This window comes from Medicago sativa, chromosome 3, assembly GCF_051527215.1.
Source record: "Medicago sativa cultivar Bolivia chromosome 3, Bolivia_mono, whole genome shotgun sequence".
Taxonomy (NCBI): Eukaryota; Viridiplantae; Streptophyta; class Magnoliopsida; order Fabales; family Fabaceae; genus Medicago; species Medicago sativa.
This window is the reverse complement of record NC_140751.1, coordinates 66,893,075-66,913,030: the sequence shown is the minus strand read 5'-3', so window position 1 is coordinate 66,913,030 and position 19,956 is coordinate 66,893,075. Positions and strand designations below refer to the sequence as shown.

At 34.9% G+C, this 19,956-nt stretch overlaps 1 protein-coding gene across 8 annotated transcripts in view; it reads right to left on the bottom strand.

Moving 5' to 3' along the window:
* Window positions 1-19,956, bottom strand: part of LOC146939350 (uncharacterized) — a 125,484-nt gene that overhangs the window by 100,281 nt on the left and 5,247 nt on the right. Inside the window, exons 5-11 of one of the 8 annotated variants that reach the window (XR_015033009.1) lie at window positions 17,159-18,653; window positions 16,651-16,814; window positions 16,451-16,531; window positions 16,283-16,357; window positions 15,982-16,086; window positions 15,295-15,412; window positions 15,180-15,199 (exon numbers count right to left, since the gene is read on the bottom strand). The exons of 5 other annotated variants lie outside the window; for them this stretch is intronic. Coding sequence is in view for 1 of the 3 variants with exons in the window: in XM_085757437.1 (XP_085613563.1) it covers window positions 15,982-16,086; window positions 16,283-16,357; window positions 16,451-16,531; window positions 16,651-16,814; window positions 17,159-18,653 (1,920 nt within the window). In the remaining 2 variants the exon portion in view is untranslated. Of the gene's footprint in view, window positions 1-14,085; window positions 14,223-15,179; window positions 15,200-15,294; window positions 15,413-15,981; window positions 16,087-16,282; window positions 16,358-16,450; window positions 16,532-16,650; window positions 16,815-17,158; window positions 18,654-19,956 lie in introns of those variants that run through there. 2 more of the 8 variants (XM_085757437.1, XR_015033010.1) reach the window with 2 other exon arrangements.

The following is a 19,956-nucleotide window of genomic DNA, read 5'->3' as shown; positions in this document are numbered from 1 at the left end:
GTTGCGTTCATGATGATCTTCATCTGGGTTCATCATGTTCTTCATCTGGGTTCATCATATATGAATGAACATATGAAGTTCTGGGCGTGTCATATGTTTTTCATATGAATTTCTGGGCAATAACCAAAGTATGGACTTTTCTTCATACTTCAGAAAGTTCAGTTGCCAGATCTGCCTTGGAACTTGGTGCAGGAGGATATAGTGGGATTCTGCATCTTCATACACAGGCTTTGAGAGATTGTGTGGTCCTTGTTCTGTACCAACTCTCATACGTGTCTATCTCTGATTGAGCAAGACAGATTTGCTTTGCTTTGGCTTTTGCTTTTCACCTACTGTACTGTTCATAAAGTAAGCATGTGCTGAGCTGAACATTCTGACCATCAGAATGTTCAGTTTGTTTCACTTAGGATGATTTGTAAGACTACCATTTGATGTAATCAAATCCTAATAGTGAGACACCATGAAGAGCAGTGTTATTAACATCTAGGATGATATTATCTTGTGGAATATTCCTAGGACTTTAATGTTCATAGTCTTAAATGAACATAAAGTATCCTTTTTGACATAATCCTTGTATATGCCCTTATTGCTTGATTGATCCATGCAAAAGTACTTCTCTTGACATTTATTTATGTCACATGTGCCTTGCATGACTTTGATCCATGTTCTTGAGATTCTGGGCTTGTATAGAAGCAACCTTCTGATCTCTTGTGCGAACATTCTGATCTCTGAGCAACATTCTGATCTAACCTTCTGATCTCAGTGTTAGATCTTGAATTCAAATGTCCTTTGATTTCTTGATTCTTGGTATGATTTAAACCTTGTTCCTGTCTTAGTAAAACACTCAAGAGCACAAGTTAAATACCAAGGAAATAATCAAAGTCCATTAATTCTTTAATCATATTGGTTTATTATCTTTAAAATTAATTTAGGGATTTTGCCTCAACAATCTCCCCCTTTTTGAAGATGATAAACCTATGATTTAGGATTAAGGATTTTGATTATATGAAGAATAACAGAGCTTAAACATTTATTTTAATGCTCCCCCTCATTTTTATAATCCATTATGCAGAGTTTTTAAGAACTTTAAAAAGCTCCCCCTTAATTTCATAATACATTGCATAAAATAAAAATTATGCAGATTTGAACCAAACTCAATATCATTCATTAATGTAAAGCATGAAGTACAATTACATGAGTATATGGTTCAAAAACAAAAAGAAATTCAAAGCATGTGATCAAGCAAAAAGTGAAGTTTCTAACTCCAATAACTAGTGATCACTAGACCTACTTAGGGCCTAAAACTAAGAAAAACTTAAGACTTAAATCCTAAAACTTCTCCCCCTTTAGTCATCTGCAAAAAGGATAGGGAGGATAACACAGAAAGATTTAGGGAGTAGAATCCCCAGAATCAAAGGATGGTTCTTCATCAAAGATGGATTGGTCAGCAAAGATTGGACCAGGGATAGCCAATCCAGGAGCATGGACATTGGTAGTCCAATCAGCCAAAACACAGACAATTTTGTGTGTCTTGGTGGAGACCCTGAGTGCCCTAGAGGCCAGCTTCTCAGCCCTTGAAGGCTTGGCAGGTGCAGTAGGTGGAGCAGCATCAGAAGCTTCAGATTTCTCTCTGTTGGCAGTCACAAAGGTGTTGAGGGAGTCAAACAGAGCAGCCATGTTGGGTAGCTTGCTAGTGGTGGTGGTTTTCATTGGTGGTGGAGGTGGAGTGTATGAAGGAATGGTGTCTGGAGTAGGGAGATTAGAAACCAAAAAGTTGCTTGCACCAGCAACAGATCCCATTGTGGAGGATGAGAGGTTAACATTCTGACCAGTTTGAGCCATGAGATGTACCTCAGCAGAGGGCAAAGATCCTGAGGCCATAGGCACTGGATCTGCTGACAGCTGGCTAACTTGAGCAAGAAGAGGCTCATTTGATGCATTCAAACCAGCAGAGACTTTAACATTCTGACAGACTGGAACATCTTCAGCAGGAATTTCAACATTCTGAGCTTCAGAGATTTCAACATTCTGACCTGCAGCTGGTTCCTGAACATGTTGAGTGGTGTCCTGACCATCTTGGAACACTTCATTGTTGAAGTCAGTGTTGACATCTTCGATGTTGAGATCAAACCCAGTTGTGAACTCCATTTGTTCAACTTGAACATCTTCCTCCATGGACATGTTTGAAGCTAAGATCTCAGCCACTTCCTGAGTATCTTCATCAACATTCTGAGCTATCTTCTCAGTATTTTCTTCAACTCTTTGATTTGGATCAACAGAGTTTTCATCCGCTTTCTGATGACCATCAGCTGTTTCTCCAACTTTCTCAACAGCTTTCCTGGCAAGCATAGCTTCAAATTCTTGACTGCTTGCCTCAACCAACTCTCTTGCATGTTCAGCAATATGTGCAAAAACCTCTTGAGCTGGAGTAGGTTTTCCTTTTTCAGCCTTTTGAGAGCCTGAACCAATCTCCTTCTTGGCAGATTTGTCAGCTTTCTGCTTCTTTCTTATTTCCTGAACTTTCTGATCAGCAAGTCTCTTGACTGATCCAGTCTTTTGAGGAGAAGGCATGTTGGATGAAGTGATGTGTAGTTGTCCCAAAGTCTTGGATGAGAACTTCATGAAGTCCAACTTACGCTCTTCTCCTTCAAGAGGCACTTTTGCCTTTTGAAACAAGGGAGTCAAATACATTCCATAGGGCAAACCAGCAACAGTTTGTTTTATGGCTAAACAGGAATCAATCATGTGTTGGATGATGATATAGCAGAGGTTTAGCTTGGTTTTGTTCATGAGGTGGTAAATGATGCACAGATCTATGTCAGAGACTACATCAAAAGAGCCACATCTAGGCATCAAGGTGTGTCTAATCATGTTATGAAGAATTTTGGGGGTATCCTCTAGATTAGTGGAATTGAAGGTTTTGTTTTCTTTGGTGTACTCAACAATGAGTTGGTTACGGTTAACTCTAGCCTCATTAAACCAAAAGCTAGAAAACATTATTTTACCTTCATTTGGAATGTTCAAGACTTGAGAGAGAAAATCTTGGGTTACCTCAATCTTTACACCTTTGACAGAGGAGATGAGAAACTTCTCATTGACATTCTTCTTCTCCTTGACTGATAGGTTGGTGTAGAATTCTCTGACCAGTCCTTCATAAGTATGTTCTTGAAGAGTTACAAACTTTGTCCATCCTTGAGGTTCTGTAAACTCTTTCAAGTTCCATGCTTTAGTCTTCAAGCTTTCAAGGTCAAAGTACTTTGCCTTGCTCATTGGTCTGAAGGCAATCTTCTCTGCTCTCTGAGCCTTCATAACAGCAGCAACTCTGGCAATGTCTTTTCCTTTGCCATGCTTCTTAGAAGAGACTTTCTCTTCTTCTTCTTGAGTCTTTTCTTCAGACTCTTCCTCATCACTCTCATCATCATCTTTCTGAGAAGATGAACTTCCTTTTGATGGAGAGGGAGTGGCAACTTTCTTACCCCTCTTTGAGTACACTCTCATATATTTCACTATCTCAGAGAGAGTTTGTTCAGAGTCTTCTTCCACTTTTTCTTCATCTTTCTCTTCATGGACTTCCATCTCTTCTTCTGGATCCTCTTCAGAGTCTTCTTCTCTTTCATCATCACTTGAATCTGTCTTTTTCTCTTCATCAGAGACAAGATTCACATGAGAAGCCTTTGGTTCATTTGAGGATTTCTTCATCCTAGTTGACCTTCTGGTAGGAATGGGTCTAGGTTTGGTGATGGATTTCTTAGAGGCTTTTGATTTTGAAGATTTGGGTAGATCAAAAGCAGGATATATCACATCTGGAAGAATAGTGTGAACAGGGGTTTCACTTAGTGGTTGTTGATCAGAGGATTGACCAACAGCAGCGTTTAGTGGTGGTGATTGAGAACGTTCCACTTGAGGAATTTCTTCATCAGAGAATTTTGGAGTGGTTTTGGTTCTTGCCATGTTCTTCGTAAGAGAGAGAGAGAGAGAGAAACAGAGGGTTTGTAAATTTTTGTGAGTTGAGAAGAAAGAAGTTTGGATTGAGATGGTTGTAGAATAATCAGAAGTGGTTACTGATTATATAGACCAAACGTGCAGAAGGGAAAGTGAAAGGGAGAGAAAATGATAGCAATTTGCATTGGGAAGGAGGAAACTGCAGAAAGGTAACGGTCAGAGGAGAGAGAGAGAAAAGTAGCCGTTTGTGGGAAATGGAAGGGATTGGTTGATTTGATAGTTCAGGTTTTACATGATGGTTAAACCTTAAACTCATCTTCTTATAACCAAACATTAAATGCTTGAGATTATAGAAGGATTTTTGGAGAAAGTCAACACAAAATCTCACGCATGAGATAGTTGACCCAGAAATCAAATTTTGAACATAACTGAGTTTTGTGGACATCCTGAAAGGATGAAACTCAGATGAACACACTTGTGAATGTTTTGATTGAATGAATGTTAGGATGAACATTCTGATCATATGAACATTCTGACCTGAAGAACATTCTGAACTCAGGAACATTCTGAGCTCAGGAACATTCTGATGAATGTTCTGATTATGATAGATCTATCTGATTTGCATCAGATGACATCAAGGGGTTTAGTCTAAGGCCCTTAGTGATCTGTAATCAATCTTTATTGGGATTTTTTATGATTGACAATTTTTCTTTAAGAAAATTGAATATATCCTCAACAAGGGGTTTTGTGAAAATGTCAGCTAGTTGATTTTCAGTATCAACAAAGCTTAATGCAATATTCTTTTTCTGAACATGGTCTCTAATGAAATGATGCTTTATTTCAATATGTTTCGACCTAGAATGCTGAATAGGATTCTTAGAAAGATTAATTGCACTTGTATTATCACAGAAAATAGGAACACTTGTGTACCTTAATGAGTAGTCTTCCAACTGATTTCTTACCCATAAAATTTGAGAGCAACAACTAGCTGCAGATACATACTCAGCTTCAGTTGTGGAAAGAGCAATGGTGTTTTGCTTTCTGCAAGACCATCCAATCAATGCTTGTCCCAAGAATTGACATGAGCCACTTGTACTTTTCCTCTCAACTTTGTCTCCAGCATAGTCAGCATCACAATATGCTACAAGATCAAAACTAGAACCTTTTCTATACCAAAGGCCAATATCAGTAGTACCTACTAGATATCTAAAAATCCTTTTAACTGCAGTTAAATGGGATTCTTTTGCACAAGTTTGAAATCTAGCACATAAACCTACTGCAAACATAATGTCATGTCTGCTAGCAGTCAAATATAATAATGAGCCTATCATGCCTCTATATTCTTTTTCAGAAATAGATTTTCCACTCTCATCCTTATCTAAACTTGAAGATGGATGCATAGGGGTGACCATGATTTTTGCCTCATTCATTTTATATTTCTTAAGAATGTCTTTGACATATTTTTCTTGACTTATGAAAATTCCATTTGGATGTTGTTTGATTTGTAAACCAAGGAAGAAACCAAGTTCACCCATCATGCTCATCTCAAATTCACTTTGCATAAGGTTGGAAAATTCTTCACACATTTTCATTTTGGTGGCACCAAAAATAATATCATCCACATAAACTTGAACAATAAGTAAATCAGAATCATGTGTTTTTCTAAAAAGTGTGGTATCAATTTTTCCTCTTGAAAAACCATTTTCAATTAGAAATGTGCTAAGTCTGTCATACCAAGCTCTAGGAGCTTGTTTAAGACCATAGAGTGCTTTAGTGAGTTTGAAAACATGATCTGGTTTTTCTTTACTTATGAAACCAGGAGGTTGACTTACATAAACTTCCTCATTTAGAAAACCATTTAAAAATGCACTTTTAACATCCATTTGAAAAAGTTTAATGCTTTTATGTGCAGCATATGCAAGGAGAATTCTGATGGCTTCTAACCTTGCCACTGGTGCAAAGGTCTCATCATAGTCAATACCTTCTTGTTGGTTGTAACCTTGAGCAACTAACCTTGCTTTGTTTCTGACAACCTTACCATTTTCATCAAGCTTGTTTCTGAAAACCCATCTTGTTCCAATGATGGTTTTCTCTTGATTATTTGGAACCAGGTTCCAAACTTTGTTCCTTTCAAACTGAGAAAGTTCCTCCTTCATGGCCTCAATCCAGGAATCATCAATAATAGCTTCATTGATTGACTTGGGTTCCATTTGAGAGATCATTGCCATGTTGGTATCTTGAAAGGACAATCTGGTTCTTATACCATCAGTTGTGCTTCCAATGATTTGATCTACAGGATGGTCTCCTACCATTCTCCAACTTCTTGGTGGACTTTGGAAGGTTTGATCCTGAACATTCTGATCATCTTCTTTCTCAACTGAAGTGTCAATGTTGTGACTGGGAACATTCTGAAGTGTTGGCACTTCTTTGTCTTCACTTTCTTTTGGTTGAGAATGTTCATCATACTCATCAAATATGACATGCATACTAATTTCAACTGTCTGGGTTTTTAGATTGTACACTCTATAACCTTTAGAAGTTGTAGAGTATCCTAAAAAGATAGCTTTATCTGATTTAGGATCAAACTTACCCAATTTTTCTTTATTGTTCAGAATGTAGCAATAACAGCCAAATATGTGAAAATAAGATATGCTAGGTTTAATGTTTTTCCAGAGTTCATATGGAGTTTTATTAAGAACTTTTCTTATTGAAACTCTATTCAAAATGTAGCAAGATGTGTTAATGGCTTCTGCCCAAAAATAATCTTCAACATTTGATTCATTTAACATTGTTCTAGCCATTTCTTGTAAAGTCCTATTTTTTCTTTCAACAACTCCATTTTGTTGTGGAGTTCTTGCACAAGAAAAATTATGTTTAATACCATTTTCATCAAAGAATGTTTTGAAAGATGCATTTTCAAATTCTCCTCCATGATCACTCCTTACTGTAATGATATTAGAACCTTTTTCATTTTGAACTCTTTTACAAAAGTGTTGAAATGCTTCAAAAGATTCATCTTTGTGTTTTAAAAACAACACCCATGTAAATCTGGAAAAATCATCAACAATAACAAACCCATATCTTTTGCCTGTTAGACTAGCAGTTTGAACTGGACCAAATAGATCAATGTGAAGAAGTTCTAAAGGTTTCTGAGTTGAAACAAACTCAATGGTTTTAAAACTACTTTTCACTTGTTTACCTTTGACACATGCTTCACAGATCTTATCCTTGTCAAAGCTAATCTTAGGCAAACCTCTAACTAGATCAAGTTGAGAAAGTTTAGCAATGGTTTTCATGCTTATATGACCAGCCCTTTTGTGCCAAATCCATTTGTCCTTTTCAAGAGACATAAAACAGGATTCTGCAGGCATATCATTTAGTTCTAAGACATACAAGTTCTTTCTTCTTGATCCAGAGAAAAACAGTTTGTTAGAGGAGGTTTGTCTTATTTCACATATGTTAGGTTTAAAGATCACTTCAAATCCACTATCACACAATTGACTTATGCTAAGTAGATTGTGTTTTAAACCTTCTACATACTGAACATTTTCTATCTTAGCAGAGTTAGGTTTACCTATAGTACCTTTACCTCTGATCTTACCCTTGTCATTGTTTCCAAATGTCACCAGTCCTCCATCCTTCTTTTCAAAAGTCAGGAAACAGTTCCTGTCACCTGTCATGTGCCTAGAACAACCACTATCCAAGTACCATGGCTTTGTTCTAGCACCCTGAGGCAGGACCTAAATTTGACAAGATAAAAATTTTAGGTACCCATGTAATGTTGGGTCCTTGAGGGTTAGTTCTTCTAAGAGATCCTTCCTTATTGCAACATTCTGTCTTGTGTGATCAGATTTGTTACAGTAGGAACATGACTTCTTAGCTTTCTCAGCCTTTTGTGAACTTTCTGATCTATTGAGATGAGAACGTTCTGAACTAAGATTAATTTTATTTTCTTTGATAAGTTTTTTCTTAACATGGCATATTTTTTCATCATGTCCATACCTATCACAAAAATAACATTTAGTTCTTGGTTTAGTTTCAGGTACAAAACTTTCAATGATTTTGTGTGGATCCTTAAAACCTAAGCCAGATTTTTTAGCACTTTCATTTTGAGATCCTAAGATATTTTGAAATGTTTCTGTAGATTTTATAAAACCTGTAAGATCATTTTTCAAAGTTTCAACTTCCTTTTTCAAAAGTGTGTTTTCCTTTTTCATCTCAGAAGGTATAGAAATAATGCCTTTTTGTTTCTTGTTTAATTCTTTTTGTTTTTCTGACATTTCAAAATGGGAATCTTGCAAAATTTGTATGGTTTTTCTAGATTCATCATATTTGTTTTGAAGTGTTTCTTTTTCTGCTTTTATTTCAGAAAGTTCCTTGATTAAAGAATGACATCTATTAGTTAAGAAGTTTGAGTCATATAAGAGACTATCTATTTTACTTTCGAGATCTTTATAAAAAGAATCAGTTTTATAGACAATTACCTCTTCTTCATCATCTGACTGAGCCATCAATCCCATGTTGGCTTCTTCATCTTCTTGAGGTTCTGACTCTTCTAAGTCATCCCAAGTGATCATTGCCTTCTTCTTGAAGGGAGGTTTCCTTTGCACCTTCTTGATGTCAGGACATTCACTCTTGTAGTGTCCAGTTTTGTTGCAGCCATAACAAGTGACTTGCCTTTTGTCAGCTTCAGTTCTGGTGTTATTGTTGGTGTTTGGAAACTTCTTTCTGATCTGATTTCTTCTCAACATCATTCTTTGAATTCTTTTGGAGATTAGTGCAAGTTCATCTTCAGCTTCTTCTTCATGAACTTCATCTAATTCTTGTGGTTCTTGTACCTCATCATCAGCAACTGATGGGGTTTGCTGAGATGCTTTTAAAGCAAGTGTTTTAACCTTCTTCACTGGTTTGTCTCCTTGAAGTACCACTTCATGAGCTCTCAGTGATCCAATGAGATCTTCCAGGTTCATAGATTTCAAATCTTTGGCCTGAGTGATTGCAGTGACCATAGGTCTCCACACACTTGGAAGACATCTTAATATTTTTCTGATTCTATCATGAGTAGAATATGCCTTTCCAAGAGATCTCATTTCATTTACTATTGTAGTAAATCTAGCATACATCTCATCAATGGTTTCATTTTCACTCATTTCAAAGACTTCAAACTTTCTGACACCTATGTCAATTCTAGTTTCTTTGACATGAGATGTACCCTCATGATGTATTTTCAGAGTATCCCATACCTCTTTAGCATTCTTACATTCATCAACTCTTTCACTTTCTTCCATGGTTAGTGCACATGATAAAAAGAGTCTAGCTTTAGAGTTTAACAATACCTGAGCCTTTTCATCTGTTGACCGTGAACTCTTTTCTTTGACAGCTCCTTCTTTGGTTGTTGGGACAAAATCTCCATCTGTGATGACTTGCCACATATCATTGTCTTGAGATCTGAGGAAGAGTTCCATTTTGCCTTTCCAGAAGTAATAGTTTGAGCCATCAAAAAGTGGTGGTCTGTTTGATGATCCTCCTTCAGCTATGTACTTGACTTTAGACATGCTTCCTGAATCTTTTCTCTAACACTTGTTAAAGTGTTCAAACCCTTAGAACCAGGCTCTGATACCAATTGAAGTAGATAAAATAGTCACAAGAAAGGGGGGTTTGAATTGTGACCCTTTAAAAATTATCCTGAAACTTAAAAGTTATTCTCAAGTAGTTTACTTGGAATGGTTAAGTTAACTTTCTGAACTCAGAACGTTCTGAAGTTCATACACAGAAACTGATTAATAAAGTAAATGTGTTGGTGTGTGTTGTGTATACTGAAATTAAAGAGTATAAGGAAGAAAGAAAGAACACACAGAGATTTATAGAGGTTCACCCAATGTGGGCTAGTCCTCTCCTCACAATCTTGTGAGAGTTTCCACTATGATGCTTGAGATAACCTCTCAAGTCCTGCACCTTACAATCTTTGTTCACCTGAACAATTACAATCCTGTATTCTCTAAGCCTCAGCAGGCTTGCACCTTCTTGCTAAGTTACCCACTTAGACTTTTACAACCTTTGCTCAAACTAACACTTTAGTACCCCTAAAGCTAGATGAGACTTAGTTACAATTTGTATGGAAGTTGAATGTTTGTGAATCAAACAGAGGAGGAAGAAGAGAAAGGAGTTATCTTAGAGATAACAAAGAGTATTGATTTGCACTAAGTAATGAAAGCCTTAGAGATTGATCAATTTCAGTTTGCAAGAGCTTCAAACAAAATCAAAGTTGTTTTCTTGTATGCTTTGCAATGGTGCAAGTAATGCTGAGCCTTTGAACTGTATTTATAGAGTCCTTGGGCTCAAATAGCCGTTGTGGGGTGTCCAATGGTGTTATGCCATGTGTCCTGGGTCCCACAAGCTTTTACTTGAAATTCTGGGCAAACATTCTGATCTCTGATGAACTTCAGAATGTTGTTGCGTTCATGATGATCTTCATCTGGGTTCATCATGTTCTTCATCTGGGTTCATCATATATGAATGAACATATGAAGTTCTGGGCGTGTCATATGCTTTTCATATGAATTTCTGGGCAATAACCAAAGTATGGACTTTTCTTCATACTTCAGAAAGTTCAGTTGCCAGATCTGCCTTGGAACTTGGTGCAGGAGGATATAGTGGGATTCTGCATCTTCATACACATGCTTTGAGAGATTGTGTGGTCCTTGTTCTGTACCAACTCTCATACGTGTCTATCTCTGATTGAGCAAGACAGATTTGCTTTTGCTTTTCACCTACTGTACTGTTCATAAAGTAAGCATGTGCTGAGCTGAACATTCTGACCATCAGAATGTTCCATTTGTTTCACTTAGGATGATTTGTAAGACTACCATTTGATGTAATCAAATCCTAATAGTGAGACACCATGAAGAGCAGTGTTATTAACATCTAGGATGATATTCTCTTGTGGAATATTCCTAGGACTTTAATGTTCATAGTCTTAAATGAACATAAAGTATCCTTTTTGACATAATCCTTGTATATGCCCTTATTGCTTGATTGATCCATGCAAAAGTACTTCTCTTGACATTTATTTATGTCACATGTGCCTTGCATGACTTTGATCCATGTTCTTGAGATTCTGGGCTTGTATAGAAGCAACCTTCTGATCTCTTGTGTGAACATTCTGATCTCTGAGCAACATTCTGATCTAACCTTCTGATCTCAGTGTTAGATCTTGAATTCAAATGTCCTTTGATTTCTTGATTCTTGGTATGATTTAAACCTTGTTCCTGTCTTAGTAAAACACTCAAGAGCACAAGTTAAATACCAAGGAAATAATCAAAGTCCATTAATTCTTTAATCATATTGGTTTATTATCTTTAAAATTAATTTAGGGATTTTGCCTCAACAATTGCTTCCACCGTTTCATTCACCTTATTTAATTAACCAATACTAAAATTCTTCTATAAAAATCATTGCAAGAATATGCAAAAACTTGATTACTCATTTTCAAAAGGTGAAGAATATTTGGAGGAGAATGAAGTGGGTGGATTTTATCTATCCCACGAAATAACCATATTTCATTCACAAAGACATATGCATTGTAGCTTTTATATTACCAAAATAATCCTGCAGCCTTTGGATTTCATTATATATATATATATATATATATATATGGTTTCCTAGGATACACCCTCTAGTTTTAATCAAGGTGTGTTTTAGCAAAGATATCACTAAAAAGCTGTTAAATACATTTTAAGGTAAATATTGCTAAAACACTCCTTTTAAAAAAATATGTGGCTGTAAGTTAGCAACTCCCACAAGCATTTGCTAAATTACACCCACTTATTTTTTTAGAAGAAGTGTTTTAGCAATGTCATAACTAAAAAGTTGTTAAATACATTCAAAGGTGCATGTTGCAAAAACACACCTTGATAAAAACTAGTGAGTGTATCCTAGCAATCCAAAAAAGTGTTGCTGGTAGCATACCCTGAACATTAAAAGTAAGAAATTGTTTATGTATGAAATCCCAACTTGACTGAATATCTGAATATACCAATGTCAATTTCTTGTATATCTGCACCGGGTTAGCACACTCACTACAAGGACAATCATATGTAATAATTTCCAAAACACACATGCCAAATGAGTACACATCAACAGGTTCATTGTATTCTTCTTCGTACAATTTTGGTGCCATAAACTCTAGGGGTTCTCTCACAATAGAAGGTGTAGTCCAGCGGTACGAGTTGGTACCCAGAAGAAGTATTATGAAGAAGATCAAGTTTTCAATTCCCGATACAAACAAATTCTCCCTGCTGCTAACATTTGTCTAAAACAAACATGAAAATAGAAAAAATAAGTACCTATAACACCGTGGGTTGGTTGCGAACCACGAAGAATCGTTGTTAGACCCAAGTCACCAATTTTTGCTTGTCCAAGATGTCCATTGACAAATATATTATCATACTTGAGATCCATATGAATTGATGTAGGATCATGTTCATGTAGATACAGTTGCATGAAGGATTGGTATTTGGTGCTTGAGGGCAAGGTTTTAAAAAACGGTCCGTTACCGAGAAAAAGGCCGCGACAAAAAGGTATAGGTGGTGGACGTTACCGTTTTTCACCGTTTTTATAGAGTGAACAAAAATCACGACAAAACACCGTTACAGCCGCGACGAAACACCGTTACGGCCGCAAAAAATTGTTGTTCATGACAATAGACATATAACCCGGATATTTTTTCATTTGAGATAGAAGAAAATCATATTTTTTGTACATATTTGATCATAAATTACATAAGTTATCTCCTTATCTAGTTTTGAACTCCAAATCTTTCTCTAGTTTAAGTTATTTAAGTTACTATCATTATTTAAGAGTTGTGCAATGTTGTGATTAATTCACACCGCGACAACCACAATCCGTATCGCAACACCCGTAACGGCCGAAATCACGAAATCCTATACGCGACCGCGACCTTGGCCGCGACCGTTTTTTAAAACCTTGCTTGAGGGTACTGAGGAGATGAGTCTGGTGTACGAAATGCATCAAATCCTCCGGTGTACGAAGTGCATCAATTGCTTTATACATTGTTTTTTATTTCTCCTTTTACAAGAACGGCTCCAACCTATGCACTTACAACACAACTTTATTCTTAGCCCTTTCAAAAGTTCTGAGATGAAAAATCTGAACAGTCTATCTGACCCTTAAAGGCTACACTAAACATTAACATATTACCATGTTACGCTTCAAACTTTCTTCTTGCGATAAAATGCTGAAAAATACCACTAATATGTCTATATTGTGGTTGTAATATCATTGGGGGGCTTTAAAATCCTTTATATTGCAGCTGCAACTGCAGGTGCCGTCCGTAACTAACAACCATGCTATTGAATCTACAAAACTAAATTCGTTCATTCTCTCTGCATATTGAAACTGTATCCCAACTTTTCTCTTAGTCACATTTTGTTTGTCGCATATACTAGTTTGGATAATCTTATGAATACGAAATCTATTTGATATTTTCCAATATTTATCCAAATCTTAGGATACATATTGATTTATGAGAGGTGTATAGCATAGCAAAATGTGTTCAACATGTTTTCTTATTAGAAATAAATACTTCATGACTAGCATATATAACATACAATGATACAATAATCAATAATAATATTCAAAATACAAAGGTTCAGTAAGACTGTTTAATTCATTAGTTATGAGAAACAGAAAAACTACCCAAGCAATAAATTCAGATTATTACAAAATAGTCTAATAGCCAATAGGATCACTTAAAGCTGCCCGAGTATGTAAAATTTGTGCCTCCTGTTGAGCGATGTTTTGCAAAACAGCTTCAGAGGAAGCCAATTGATGCTTAAGATCCTCCACATGTTGTGTCAAAATGTGTTTTGAGTCCAACAATTTTTGCAATGCATCTTGAGAGACTTGTAAACCAGGAAACAAAGCGCGCTTTTCGACACCATCTAACCAATCTTTATCGAAACCACATCTGCGCACATCTTGTAATAACTCAACAAATTCAGATTGGCTTGAACCTAACACATCTAACACACTATGAGTTTGAAGGAATTTCAATAGCTCTGCTAGGCAGTTGTAGGCATAACCCTTGTATCTGCAACTCAATGAAGTGTCGTTTAAAATAACCGAAGGATGCTTAGCAAAGAAATCAGTCAACAAAGACAAGTTTTCATGATCGAAATGCTTCTTGGAGACTAGTTGCTCAAGCTCCCTCTTGACAAGCAAAGAAGAACTGAAATCTTCTACTTTTTGAGAAGGGTCCCCTGAAAGAATAGGAAAGAATAATTAAGCCTATTTGAGCACAACAAAGTTAATTAAAAATAAAATGCAAGCAATAAAATACCTTTAGAAGGCACAGGAGGAAATTGAGATGCAACAGAAGACGTGATCGAAGGAGAGGGTTTAGATTTGGAAACTATTATATCATCAATCTTAGGAAATTGTTCCTCAATATTTGAGCTTACTTTCTTGAAAGCATCACCATTCCGAGAAACTAAACAAATTGTGAGATAGAAAAAAGTTCAAAATCAAAAGGGTGATGAATATTGAAGTAACATAAGAATAGGAAAAATATATTAAAAGCATTTTCACCTTTATCATTGGTCTCTGTAGTAGCGATGGAAAAAGAAGTCACGTCCATTTGGTCATGATGATCTTCCTACACAGATTTAAATCACTAAATGATATATCATATCTTGTAATGGATCAACCTCACTATATTTAACAATTAACACTAGATATTATAGTTTGCAAGAGTCTGATTCTACTACAGATAAAATTAAAAAGATAAACAAAAGAATTCAGTGTCATGCATCTACAAATATTGAGCAACAATTCCCGTTAACTTTGGATATAAGATTCAGAAGCAATCTTGTTTAAATGTTTATATAAAAATTAGTTTAAATCTTGTTTCATAGGAAACCAATTGAATGGCAGTTATTAATGAAATAATGGGCCTGATGACGAACTTACTAATTCTTCATCGATTTGAGAAGGGTCCCCTGAAAGTATAGAAAAGAATAATTAGTCCTCTCTGATGAGTACACCAAATAAAGTTTTTAAAAATAAAATGAAGGAAAAAAATCTATACCTCCGGATAGCATTGGAGGAGATTGAAATGCTTGAGGGGAAGGGATGATTGGAGAGAGCTTAGATTCTGGAACTCTAAATTCAACATCCTTAGAAAATTGTTCCTCAACAATTGAAGTTACTTTTATGACAGAATCATCATTTACAGAAACTGAACAAAAGGTGGGAAAGAAGAGAGTTAAACTTCAAAATGAAAAGGGTGATGAGATAACTTAGGAAAATAAAATTGATCCAAAGAGTCTTCACCTTGATCATCATTAGTGTTACTAGTTTCCTGCAAGTTATTTACATGAACTTCTTGAGTGGTAAGAGGCCTTGTTATGGAAATTGGAGAAGATATGGCCATTTCGCCGTCACCATATTCCTACGAAAATTCAAGCTCAAACATACAAATGATATCATCATGAAGTCTTAATATGTTTTTCTGGATTAGCCTCAATACATATTACTCCGTCTGTTCTTTTAGCTTTTTATTTTTGTCCCAAAACTTTGGTTCTTTTAGGAAACCAAGATATAATGAATGATGTTTTTTCATTTGTACACTTACAAAAAACCAAAAGCATGCATTGAATGAATTACGGATAAAATGGACTAAACCTGTGTAATTTTGTACTTTCTTAATATATGTTGTCAAACCGAAAAGGACGAAAGATTCGGAAGAAGAAAGTAGGGAATGGTATGGATTGCCTCCAGTAGTTTTCCCTCATATATCAAAAATTTTCCAAAATATTACAGCAATAGAACTTTTACAAAATTTAAAAGCTGTAGATTCCATTTTTTTCCTCTTTATATATCAAAATTAGTTTAAAGCTTGATTCTTACAAATCCAATTCCATGGAAATTAAATAATAACAAAAAGAAAAATATGACAGCAATACCTACAAGCAGAAGACTGTGTTAATTTGAAGGCTTTGTTATATAAAATAAACTCACCTATGAAGATGTTTTATGCTCAGAAGTAGATAATGGACCTAATGATGTTGTTATTGTCTTGGCATTAGCTGACGTGGTTCCTTTTTCAACACTTATTTCGATACCCTGCTTAAAATTAAATGGATGTTTAAGATTGTAGTATAATTAAATTCCTGCATTGAAAAAGTGTCAAAAAGAATACAAGAAAAATGAGGGGAAATGCCTTTTTCTTAGGAAGCACTTGAAATAAAATATATTTCTTTTAGTATTTCATTTTTAGCTTTATATGCAGAATGCGGTGGTACGATATTACATGATTTACCTGAGAAGGTTTGACGGCAGTATCAGTTTCTCCAAGTGAACGTTGTTGGTCCATTGATTGTTCATTCATCAACTCCTGTAACAAGAACATAAGCATTAATGATCTTCAGCTATATATTAATTGCATCAATTAAATATCTAACTCAATTCAACATGGCCTAGAAATCACTTTTAAGTTTGTTGGTATTTCTAAATCAGGAACATTTTCAATAAGTTCATTCTCTGTCTCTGGTGTTTCTTTCATTTTTATCTGCACAAAAGAATAGCATGCTTGATTCAAATATATTGTCATTGTGATTGGATTCAGAAGTGGTAAGCACAGGATTTCTGGACTTCAATCCTAACCTCAAAATATTTATTAGTATTTACCTGTGGAGAAGTCAACTTGTGTTCCAATGCTGTTTGAACTTCAATCCCAACCGCAAAATCTTTCGTGGTTTGTGGACTAGGATTTTCACTATCACTATCGTGGCCTTTGGTCTCTCTTTGTAATTGTTGAAACAGAGTCTTCCAATAGTCAAACAATTCCCAATCTACAGCAAAATATTATAGAGATTAACATCCTTATATATTAACTCAAGCATAATAAAATAAAAACTTCCGCTTTCAATTGTATATCATCATTTTTAAGTTTAAACATGCACAATATTGTTTATCTATCTACATAATAATTAAATTTTACATAAAATTAAAGCTTCTATTCGATAGATCACTACACGATCCCTTACGTTTTAGAAATACTTATGCATGCATACGTGATATCGCTACTTTTGAAGATTCAATTGTTTTTATCCTTTAACAATACTAATGCATGATATGTAATTATTTACGGCCAACATGTAATAGTTTTTAAAAATATATTGGATAGAGTCTGTACCGTAGCCAAAATCTGAAGCAGAAATATCATTTTCGAAGTCTGGTGTTGATGCTGCCAGAGATAGTTTTGGACAATTCTGTATGAAACGATATTTTACAGCTTGAAATTGAATTCCCTGGTCATGATAGAGGCTTGGTAGATTTTCAAATATTACAACTTTCAGATTTGGAATCTCCACTTTGTGATCATCACCTTCATTTACAAATATTTCATCCAGCTCATCTGCTTCTCTTATCACTAGACACTCTAGCACAGGAAGGTCTTTACATATGGAGATTGGAAAGACATCTTTCAACTTGTTGCACTTTACTACTACAAGTTTTTTTAGCTTTGGGAAGCATGTCTTTGTTGTAGACATAAAATTTGAGGATTTTTTATTCTCCAAATCATCATCAATAATATGCTTCAACTCTTTGCATTCTTCAATTCTCAGATAATATAGCTCAGGAAGGTCTTTACATATGGAAATTGGAAAGACATATCTCAACTTGTTGCACTTTTCTACAACAAGTATGTTTAACTTTGGGAAGCATGTCTTTGTCGTAGACATAAAATTTGAGGAGTTCTTATTCTCCAAATCATCTTCAATAATATGCCTCAACTCATTGCATTCTTCAATTCTCAGATAAGATAGCTCAGGAAGGTCTTTACAAATGGAAATTGGAAAGACATCGTTCAACTTGTTGCACTTTACTACAACAAGTGTTCCTAGCTTTGGAAAGCATATCTTTGTTGTAGACATAAAATTTGAGGATTTTTTACTCTCCAAATCATCTTCAATAATATGCTTCAACTCATTGCATTCTTCAATTCTCAGATAATATAGCTCAGGAAGGTCTTTACATATGGAAATTGGAAAGACATATCTCAACTTGTTGCACTTTTCTACAACAAGTATGTTTAACTTTGGGAAGCATGTCTTTGTCGTAGACATAAAATTTGAGGAGTTCTTATTCTCCAAATCATCTTCAATAATATGCCTCAACTCATTGCATTCTTCAATTCTCAGATAAGATAGCTCAGGAAGGTCTTTACAAATGGAAATTGGAAAGACATCGTTCAACTTGTTGCACTTTACTACAACAAGTGTTCCTAGCTTTGGAAAGCATGTCTTTGTTGTAGACATAAAATTTGAGGAGTTTTTATTCTCCAAATCATCTACAATAATATGCTTCAACTCGTTGCACTCTTCAATTCTCATATAATACAACTGTGGTGGACACCTTATTATAGAAGTGGAGAAAACAATTTTCAATTTTTCACATCGCATGATTTTTATTCTTGTAAGGTTTTGGAGGAAAAATGAATTTTCGGGACCCACAAAAAGGCATGTCATCATAGGCAAAACATCCAAATCAATGTCTTCCAAAGCTAAGTTCATTTGCTTTTGTTCATTTATTTCATTCAGACAAATGATATTTTCTACTTTGGAGTTATTTTTTACTATGAGTCTCTCCAAAGCGAGAAAATGATCCACAATATTCCCACTCAATTCCTACAATAAATGAATGGGAAATAAACACAATTCATAAAATAAGAATAACAAAGTCCTGTAAGTACAATAGAGATGATAAAAGGCTATGGATTAAATTATTACATTATAATGGAACAAAAAGAAAGTACTACATTATTTAATTTAATTAATATTGTTATTTAATTTTCAATACTCCAACCCTTTTGTTTTTCAATCTGCTATCCTTCCTCCATTCGTTAAAAAATAAAATAAAAAATCATATCCTCTTCTTTCATATGTTCCTCCATTGAATCAACCCCCACATTCACATTTTCGTATAAGATGTAGACTAGGACGAAGGGCTTCATAACAATTGGCATCATTGGTTACCCCCAAAAGAAAAAAATCTTGAATAATTAACATAGTTTTTATATGTAGCTAGCCCGTTAATATATTATTTGACTACGCCAAACTATTTTGTTTGGTTCAAAGAGAGATGATATTAAAAAAAAATATTGATAATCTATTTAGTTTAGTGTCAATTATGAATAAATTTGAATTCTTTAAACTTCATAGAGCTCAACTTTTATAGATAACTATTGTTAGCTTTTATTTTCTTCCTTGTCATTTCATTGAAGTATAGTAAGTTTAAAATTTACTATATAAACACGTTAGTGGTTGTACATCATTCAATTCCTGTAATATACTCCCTCCGTTTCAAAATGAGTGTCGCTTTAGGCTTTAGCACACTGATTAAGAAATAGAATAAAATAATCATTGGATATAACGCTTTTACTAAACTGCCCTTACTTTATAAGAAAAAGACAAAATTAAAGTTGCATTGAAAATTGTGTGAGAGAAAAGTTGGAGAGGGTAAAGTTGGAAGAAAAAAATTAAAGTTGTATTGGAAATGTAAAGCGACACTCATTTTGAAACAATTTTTTTTGGCTAAAGCGACACTCATTTTGAAACGGAGGGAGTAATACTTAGTTTTTTCCCTCAAAAAAAATACTTAGTTTTCACACCTAAAAATTATTCATATTTAGAAGACTTCTTTCACTCTATTCCTCACACCATCTTCCGTCCAACATCAGAGGAATATGAACCTCTTCATATTTTATCGGTATAAATGTCATTGTCTACTAAATATGGTAAGCCACCTTTGAACCAAATTTAAGAGGTTCATATTAGAGACGCCCTAAAAAATGTACTTGTTTAAAAAAATTAAACATGTTTTTAGCTAACATAAAATTATTGTTTTGTTTTTTTGTCCCCATCATAAAAAAACAGCATTTTTCAATTCTTACAAAATTATCCTACAAACAGTTTGTGATGAAACCAAACA